Source organism: Tachyglossus aculeatus, unplaced genomic scaffold, assembly GCF_015852505.1.
Source record: "Tachyglossus aculeatus isolate mTacAcu1 unplaced genomic scaffold, mTacAcu1.pri scaffold_1_arrow_ctg1, whole genome shotgun sequence".
NCBI lineage: Eukaryota > Metazoa > Chordata > Mammalia > Monotremata > Tachyglossidae > Tachyglossus > Tachyglossus aculeatus.
In genome coordinates this window covers 5,157,790-5,166,868 of record NW_024044915.1, presented here as the reverse complement: position 1 = coordinate 5,166,868, position 9,079 = coordinate 5,157,790, and the positions used below count along the sequence as shown (strand labels likewise).

General features: G+C 49.5%; 1 protein-coding gene across 1 annotated transcript; it reads left to right on the top strand.

Annotated features, from left to right (window-relative positions):
- The first annotated feature begins 7,007 nt into the window (after positions 1 to 7,007).
- Positions 7,008 to 8,054, top strand: LOC119923554 (olfactory receptor 1361-like). Its single transcript, XM_038742912.1, is given in 2 exon segments — positions 7,008 to 7,529; positions 7,532 to 8,054. Coding segments are annotated over 2 exon segments (963 nt in total). The 5' UTR covers positions 7,008 to 7,015; the 3' UTR covers positions 7,981 to 8,054.
- Positions 8,055 to 9,079: the final 1,025 nt, after the last annotated feature.

Below are 9,079 nucleotides of genomic sequence, written 5' to 3'. Positions count from 1 at the left end.
CCGCAGTGTTGTCTGCGGTGGTGACCTCCTTGTTGAACCCCTTCACCTATAGCCTGCACAACCATGACCTGAACTGAGCGTTGTGCACATTCTTCTGCGGGAAAACTCCCTCTATCCTGCTATGGACATTCCAGGACCCAAAATATAATAATCGTAGTATTTGTTAAGCATTTCCTAAATGCCCAGCACTGTGTTAACTGCTGAGATGAGTACACTACAATCAAACAGAATCCCTATTTCACATGAGGCTCACAATGTAAGGGGCAGGGAGAACAGGTATTTAACCCCCATTTTACAGATAAGGAGAATAAGGTATTCAACTAAAAAAAAAGCAGAGTCAGGATTAGGACCCAGGCCTCGGGAATCTCAATCCTGTGCCCATTCCATTGAGCTATGTTGTGTCTCTGGTTCGTCAAATGGGACCCGTACCCTGGGACTACAGTTTAGATTTTCTAAACTCTCCAGAGGCTGGCAAACCTCTCCAGGATTGCAGAGAAGCAGCATGGTGTAGTGGATAGAGCATGGGCCTGGGAATCAGAGGGTCGTGGGATCTAATCCCAGCTCTGCCACTTGTTTTCTGTGTGATCTTGGGCAAGTCACCTCACTTCTCTGTGCCTCAGTTACCTCATCTGTAAAGTGGGGATTGAGATTGTGAGCCCCATGTGGGACAGGACCTGCATCCAACCCCATTTGCTTGTACTTACCCCAGGGCTTAGTACAGTGCCAAGCACACAGTAAACACTTAATAAATACCATTATTATTATTATTATTATTATTATTATTATTATTATTATTACACTGCCAGGTCCCACATCTTCCCTTCCACATTCAGGAAACCAATTGCAGCAGTGACGGTGGCTCCAGGCTCACAGGACATGGGTTGGGGGATAGGACGGAGTGAAGAATGAAATTGTAGGTTGAGGATCGTATCTCCCAGAGAATGATGACAAGGTAAGAAGCAGCCAGAGATGGACACCATCTACAGCAATCACGAGGTCATTTGGAAACTGGCCTCAGTGCCCGGGCCTGAGCTCCCTGCTTCTCCACAGGGAGTGAGCACTGATGAAACCATGGACTTTCATGATGACTCTGAAGTGCACAATTCCTGGGAATTGGTTAGGTATTCCTCCATCTCCTCAGCCTCCATTGGCTTTCTCATTCCTGGCCATCCTCCTCGACCCACTCGGTGTCTCTGTTCTTCTGCTGATGCTCTCCCCACTTGCACACATCTCCCACAGCCCTGGCCAACCCTCCATTCCTCTGATGGTCCAGTGGCCCCAGATGAGTGCCTCCTCTATTCCCCTTGTAGACCCACTTTGGAGCAGGGCTCCCTACACCAGCCCTTTCCTCCTTTCCTCATTGTGTCCTCTTCTATCCCCACCTCTCTGGGCCCTTGTCCTTCCATTGTCTAACGGGACAGACACTTCATAGCCTCCTTTGAACCCTTAATTTCTCCTTTTCCTTCCTGCCTGTGGCAAGTACAGGCAGACATGCACTGGGATAGGGACTCCGGGCCTGGTTTTTTTTCCTGACACCTGCTATTGAGCCACCTTCTTCTAAGCCACCATCACACACCCCATCCCCAGGCACCTGGGCATCCAACTACGTCTCCCTGGGTGGCTGGTCAATGTGCCCCAGGCTCTGGTGGCTAGGGTCTATCCAGGGGCTGGAACTCACCCACCCACAGAACCTCATTTCCCCCCCACCCCCCTCCCATAGAGGCTCAGTAGTCCTTCCCAATCAGCAGTGTTTCCTGGGGATGGACAGCTGCTGACTGGTCATCTGCAGACTTCTGACTGATTTCTACTGCAGGAGTCTCACCAGCAAGTTTCTGGCCTTGCCAGCACCTCAGACCCTTCAGAAGGGAAGTTAGGGGCCATTGATCATGGCTCTCCCTGAACACCTGCTGCAGTGTCTGTGGACAGGAGGATCCACAGTGAGTCTGGAGGAGGGAATCCATCCAGGGATCTGGGGCAAGGAGGGACCAGTTCAGTCAGTCAACCAATCAATTAATGGTATTCACTGAGTGCTTACTGTATACCAAGCACTGTACTAGGTGCTTGAGAGAGTGCAATGTAATAGTGTTGGTAGACATGACCCCTCCCCCAGGGATCTTGCAGTTTACAGAGGAGGACAGACATTAAAATGAATCCCAATAAGGGAAATAGTAGAGCATAAGATATTTATATGTCTGTGCTTTAAATTAAGCCCCTACTATGATGCAGAACTCTATACTAATGGAAAATTACAATAAATAGACAAGATTTTTTTTATGGAGCAGCTTTCAATTTTTTAGTGCAGAACAGTGAACTAAGCATTAGGAGAATGCAGTAGAGTTAGTAGATGCAAACCCTGCCCTAAGGAACTCACAATCTAGCAGGAGTGATGGCCAAGGAAATGAATTACAAGTAGTGAGAAGAGGGGACTGGGAAGACAGAGACCCTAGAGTAACTCCACTGCTCGGCCCTGGGGCCCCAGATGTGAACGACTTTCACTAGACCCAAATGTTAAGGGAGGTTGCTAGAATGGGAACACCCCTGGATCAAAATCTCCCTGAAGCAATGTTCTCCCCAGAGAGGAGCAGAGCCCAGAGCACAAACTGAGGATGGGCCCTAATTAGGAGCATCGGGATTAGATGCAGATTCAGGTGCAGTGCCTGTCCCCTTCATAAACCAATTTCTCCTCTCATATGTACCTCATCCCTCAGCTCCTTGGTTCTCTGGAATTAGAGGAAAGGCTCAACTATCTCTTGTCTCCCTCCTTAGACCACACCTTGTCTGGAATTTTCCATCGAAAAGGCATCAGGCAGGAGAACCAGTGGTTTTAATCAGGTCTCGGGTTGGTGGCTTTGACCAGCCATATAGAAGCTGCAGGAATAGTGACTGAAGTATCTCACACAGGGATACATAGTTTCCCCCACCCAGCTGGCTGGTCCACAGGACAGGGGAGAGTGGAGGCATCAGAGCCAGGGCCCTCAGTGATGGTCACTGAGCTCATCCCGACTGACCAGTGAGATCACATATGAAGGATGGGAAGGGAAATGGGGAAATTCTCTCTCTCACTCTCACTCACTCACTCACTCACACACACACACACACACACACACACACACACACACACACACACAGACTGTCTCCTAACCCAGCCCTCTCTCCACCACAACCAACTGCCTCTCTTCCTGTGGGCATCATCTCTCAGGCAGTCATGCTCAAAATCCTTCGGACAGCAGACAGGGCACAGTGGCCATTCCAGAAAGTAGCAGAGTAGAGGACAGGGGCTCCAGGTTTACCTGGCCAATGCAGCCCCTTTCCTCTGGCAGCTTCCAACCTGCTGCTCCCTCCGAGGAAGTTTGGGGTTGAAAGGCACTGGATCTATTTACAAAGCTGTCAGGGAACAGGCCCATCAGAATACTGAGTGAGAGGTGCATTAGGGGAGTGGCAAGAGCAGGATTTGGACTCTGGGACCATAGTGGATCTCAAGGGACAGGGGGCCAGCGTGGTGAAGGAGGGAAGAGAATAGTGAAAGGGGGTGGAAAGGATCTGTGGGCCAGAGCAAAAATAGGAATTCCCTTGAGAGGTTTATGTTATTGTTTGGGTGATCATGAGTTTGTATGTGTGTGTGTCAGCCTGAAGAGTGTGTAAACTAGACTTTGAGCTCGTTGTGGGCAGGGATTTTCACTGTTTATTGTTGTTTTGTTCTTTCCCGAGAGCTTAATACAGTACTCTGCACACAGTAAGTGTTTAATAAATAAGATAGATTGAATGAATGAACTATCAAGGAGGGGGCAGTGTGGGTGGAGGAATAACAGGAAGGTTGGGGGTGATAGCAGCAGGGATGGGGCAGGGCATGGAGGGTAGGTTGGTGGGGTGACATGAGTGTCAGGAAAAACTTTCAATCCTAGTCTTCATTTCAGAGGTGGTGAGAAAGAGGAGATGGAAGAGGGGCAGAACCCAACCGAGTAATGTCTACAGATGCCCATGGTGCCAGGCTGGGTCTCTGCTGCCCAAACCTCTTCCTTTACCCACTCTGGCCCCAGAGGTTCAATGGAGAGGGGCAGGGTCCATGGGATAGTAGTCCTGGCCAGCAATGGGTTTCCAATAAGCCATTCAGTGTGGGTCTGGCCTGGGCTCCAAATCTCCAGGCACACTGTCCCTGGAAATGGGGAGAGGGAATGACTGGGGGCTGGGGTCCTGGCAAAGCAGCGGCTGGAGTTGGGGCAGAGGAGGAGAGGGGTCGCTGGCCTAGATTTCCATTGGCAGCTGAGCATCTTCCCGACCCTGGACCAGGAGATTGGTGTCCGGGAGCGGGAGCAGGAAGAGGGGTTTGGGGTGATAGTCAGTGACCCAGCCGGTGTCCTTCCACATGTAGTGACTGCTGTGTAACAGAGGTCCTTCTCTCAGTGACTCTGGTGTTGGACAAGAAAAATTGGGTAGGCCCCCTACCCTCACAGACAAACTTAGCCTCTTCCAATGTCCCCCACCCCGCCCAATTCCAAGCACCCAACTAAGCAGAGATGGTATCCAAGAGGCTGCAGGTAAGGGCTGGCTAGAGGTGGGCAACAGAAGAGAGGGAGGAGAGGAAGAAGACACTCCCAGCAGATCAAAAGATCAGTATATATATATAAAACGTGTGAATTTGTGCATGCATGTGCATGTGAATAAGGTCATTCATTCATTCATTCAATTGTATTTATTGAGTGCTTACTGTGTGCAGAGCACTGTACTAAGCGCTTGGGAAGTACAAGTTGGCAACATATAGAGACGGTCCCTATGCAACAGTGGGCTCACAGGCTAGAAGGGGGAGACAGAGAACAAAAGAAAACATATTAACAGAATAAAATAGTAGAATAAATATGTACAAGTAAAATAAATAAATAGAGTAATAAATACATACAAACATATATACATATATACAGGTGCTGGGGGGACGGGACGGAGGTAAGGCGGGGGGATGGAGAGGGGGAGGAGGGGAGAGGAAGGCGGGGGCTCAGTCTGGGAAGGCCTCCTGGAGGAGGTGAGCTCTCAGTAGGGCCTTGAAGGGAGGAAGAGAGCTAGCTTGGCGGATAGGCAGAGGGAGGGCATTCCAGGCCAGGGGATGATGTGAGCCGGGGGTCAAAGGCGGGACAGGTGAGAACGAGGCACGGTGAGGAGATTAGCAGCAGAGGAGCGGAGGGTGCGGGCTGGGCTGTAGAAGGAGAGAAGGGAGGTGAGGTAGGAGGGGGCGAGGTGATGAAGAGCCTTGAAGCCGAGGGTGAGGAGTTTCTGCCTGATGCGTAGGTTGATTGGTATCCACTGGAGATTTTTGCGGAGGGGAGTAACATGCCCAGAGCGTTTCTGGACAAAGACAATCCGGGCAGTGGCGTGAAGTATGGATTGAAGTAGGGAGAGACAAGAGGATGGGAGATCGGAGAGGAGGCTGATAGAGTAATCCAGACAGGATAGGATAAGAGCTTGAACGAGCAGGGTAGTGGTTTGGATGGAGAGGAAAGGGCGGATCTTAGTAATGTTGCGGAGCTTAGACCGGCAGGTTTTGGTGACGGCTTGGATGTGAGGGGTGAACGAGAGAGCGGAGTCGAGAATGACACCAAGGATGCGGGCTTGTGAGACGGGAAGAATGGTAGTGCCATCAACAGTGATGGGAAAATCAGGGAGAGGGCAGGGTTAGGGAGGGAAGACAAGGAGTTCAGTCTTGGGACATGTTGAGTTTTAGGTGGTGGGCAGACATCCAGATAGAGATGTCCTGAAGGCAGGAGGAGAGGCGAGCCTGGAGGGAGGGAGAGAGAGCTGGGGGGGGGTGTATATGGGCACACATATGTTTGAGTATATATAAGCAGATGCATTTGTGTTTTTGTGTATATATCCATGCATGCTTAGGTATCTACATATGTGTATGCATATTTGCGTATATGTACATGAATAGTATGTGTGAAAGCATATATATGCATATGTACATTATTTATAGGTGTATATGTGAACATATTTATGCATATGCATGTGAACATGCCTGTGTATTTAAGAATGGGCATATTCATTCATTCAATCATATTAATTCATTCATTCATTCAATCATATTTATTGAGCGCTTACTGTGTGCACAGCACTATACTAAGCACTTGGAAAGTACAAGTTAGCAACATATAGAGACAGTCCCTACCCAACAGCGGGCTCACAGTCTAGAAGGGGGAGACAGACAACAAAACAAAATATATTATCAAAATACAAGAAATAGAATAGTAAATATGTACAAGTAAAATAAATAGAGTAATAAATCTGTACACACATAAATACAGGTGCTGTGGGGAGGGGAAGGAGGTAGGGCGGGGGGGATGGGGAGGAGGAGAAGGAGGGGGCTCAGTCTGGGAAGGCCTTCTGGAGGAGGTGAGCTCTCAGTAGGGCTTTGAAGGGAGGAAGAGAGCTAGCTTGGCGGATGTGAGGAGGGAGGGCATTCTAGGCCAGGGGGAGGACGTGGGCCAGGGATGATGGCAGGACAGGCGAGAACCCTGTGAGCCCACTGTTGGGTAGGGACCATCTCTATATGTTGCCAACTTGTACTTCCCAAGCGCTTAGTACAGTGTTCTGCATACAGTAAGTGCTCAATAAATACGATTGAATGAATGAATGAATGAATGAATGAATGAATGAGAACGAGGCGCAGTGAGGAGGTTAGCGGCAGAGGAGCAGAGGGTGCACGCTGGGCTGTAGAAGGAAAGAAGGAAGGTGAGGTAGGAGGGAGCAAGGTGATGGAGAGGCTTGAAGCCGAGAGTGAGGAGTTTTTGCCTGATGCGTAGGTTGACTGGTAGCCACTGGAGATTTTTGAGGAGGGGAGTAACATGCCCAGAGCATTTCTGCACAAAGATTTCTGCAGCAGTGTGAAGTATAGATTGAAGTGGGGAGAGACAGGAGGATGGGAGATGGAGAGAAGGCTGATGCAGTAATCCATATGCATGTTTGTGCCTATGTATGTACATGTCGCTGCTTTCAATCATGACTTACTCATTGCAGAACCATCACAGCCATGGGTTCCGCAAACCAGACGGGTGACTCGGCATTTGTCCTGCTGGGTCTGTCCAGCGACCCCGGGCAGCAGCGGCTCCTCTTCCTGCTCTTCCTGACTCTATACCTGGTCACCGTGGGGGGAAACCTGCTCATCGTCTTGGCCATCAGCGCCGACTCACACCTCCACTCCCCCATGTACTTTTTCCTCACCAACCTGTCCCTGGTTGATATCTGCTTCTCCTCCACCACCGTCCCCAAGATGCTGGCCAACATGCAGACTGGCAACCCAGCCATCTCCTATGCCGGCTGTCTGAGCCAAGTGTATTTTCTATCTCTATTTGGAGGTCTGGATGAATTCCTCTTGGCCGTGATGGCTTTTGACCGCTTCACGGCCATCTGTCGGCCCTTGGGCTATGCCACAGCCATGAGTCCCTGGCGCTGTGTCCTGCTGGTGGCCACCTGCTGGATCATTGCTCAACTCAGTTCCCTGCTACACACAATCCTGCTAGCTCAGCTAACCTTCTGTGCTGACCACACGTCCCACATTTCTTCTGTGACCTGACCCTGCTTTTTGCTCTGTCCTGTTCCGACACCACCATCAATGAGCTGATGCTAATGTCCATGGGCGGGATGGTGATTTTAATTCCGCTAACATGCATTTTGGGCTCTTATGCCCACATAATCTTTGCTATCCTGAGAATGCCCTCAGCGGGAAGCAAGCGCAAAGCCTTCTCCACCTGTGGTTCTCACCTGGCTGTGGTCTTGCTCTTCTATGGTACGGTCATTGGTGTGTACCTTTGCCCCTCGCACCCTGGCTCCACAGATGAGATCAGCCAACCTGCAGTGGTGTATGCAGTAGTGACACCCCTCCTCAATCCCTTCATCTACAGCCTGCGCAACCGTGACCTGCACCGGGCCCTCAACAAGCTCTTCGGCCAGGGAATGCCCTTTATCCTGTTAGAGAGATTCCAGGCCCCTAAATAGAATGTATTTGTTAAGCACTTACTCTATTCCAAGCACCATACTAAGCACTGGGGTAAATAAAATAGCCTGCAGTCTAAAGGGTAAGTGATACCAGCTATTTCATCCACTCTATACAGATGAAGTGACTGAGGCATAAGGAGTTAAGTGACTTGTCCAAGGTCTCACATCTGCTAAATGCTTCAGCAAAAATTAGAACCCAGGCTTGGTGATTCACAATCCTGTGCTCACTGCCTTGAGTTCATTCCATTAAAATCACATCTCCAAGAGGCATTCCCCCACCAAACCCTTATTTTCTCTTCCCTCACTCCGTTCTGCTTCACCCCTGCACTTGGATTTTCACCTTTATTCACCCCACCCTCAGCCCCACACCTCCTATGTACACATCTGCAATTAATTTATTTATATTAATTTAGCCTTTCCTGATAGTCCATAAGCTCCTTGTGGGAAGGGAATGTGTTTACCAACTCTGTTATAGTATACTCACCAAGTGAGTACAGTGCTCTGAACACAGTAAGCCTCAATAAATACGATTGAATGAAGTGCATAGTATAGTCCTTTGCACACAATAAATACTCAAAAAATACAATTGAATGATTGATCGTCTGCGTGACTGATTGATCAATTGAGCTGTGCTGCTTCTCTGGAGCTGGATTTAGATCTCTGGTGCTTTGATCTCAGATTTTCCAAAGGCTCTGGAGTTTTGGACCACCTTCCCAGGATCACATTTCCCTTTTGGGTCTCACCCTTTCCCCTCCATATTCAGGAGGGGTGAGGCTTGGTGGCTTCAGGCCTGCAGGAGATGGGGAGGGGAATGGGGTAGAACAAAGGTTCAATTTGGGGGTGGAGGATTATATCCTCTGGATGGTGATGATGAGGTAAGGGGAAGCAAGAGAAGGACCATCTGAAGCAATCATTAGTTCACTGGGGAACCAGCCACAGTGCCCGGACCTGAGCTCTCTGCTTCTCTGCAGGGAGTGAACACTGATGAAGCCAGGGAACTTTCACAAAGACTCCAAAGTGCACAATTTCCTAGAAATTCACTGGGCATTACACCATATCCTCCTGGGCACCTCTTCCTCGACTCATCTGGCCTCTCTGG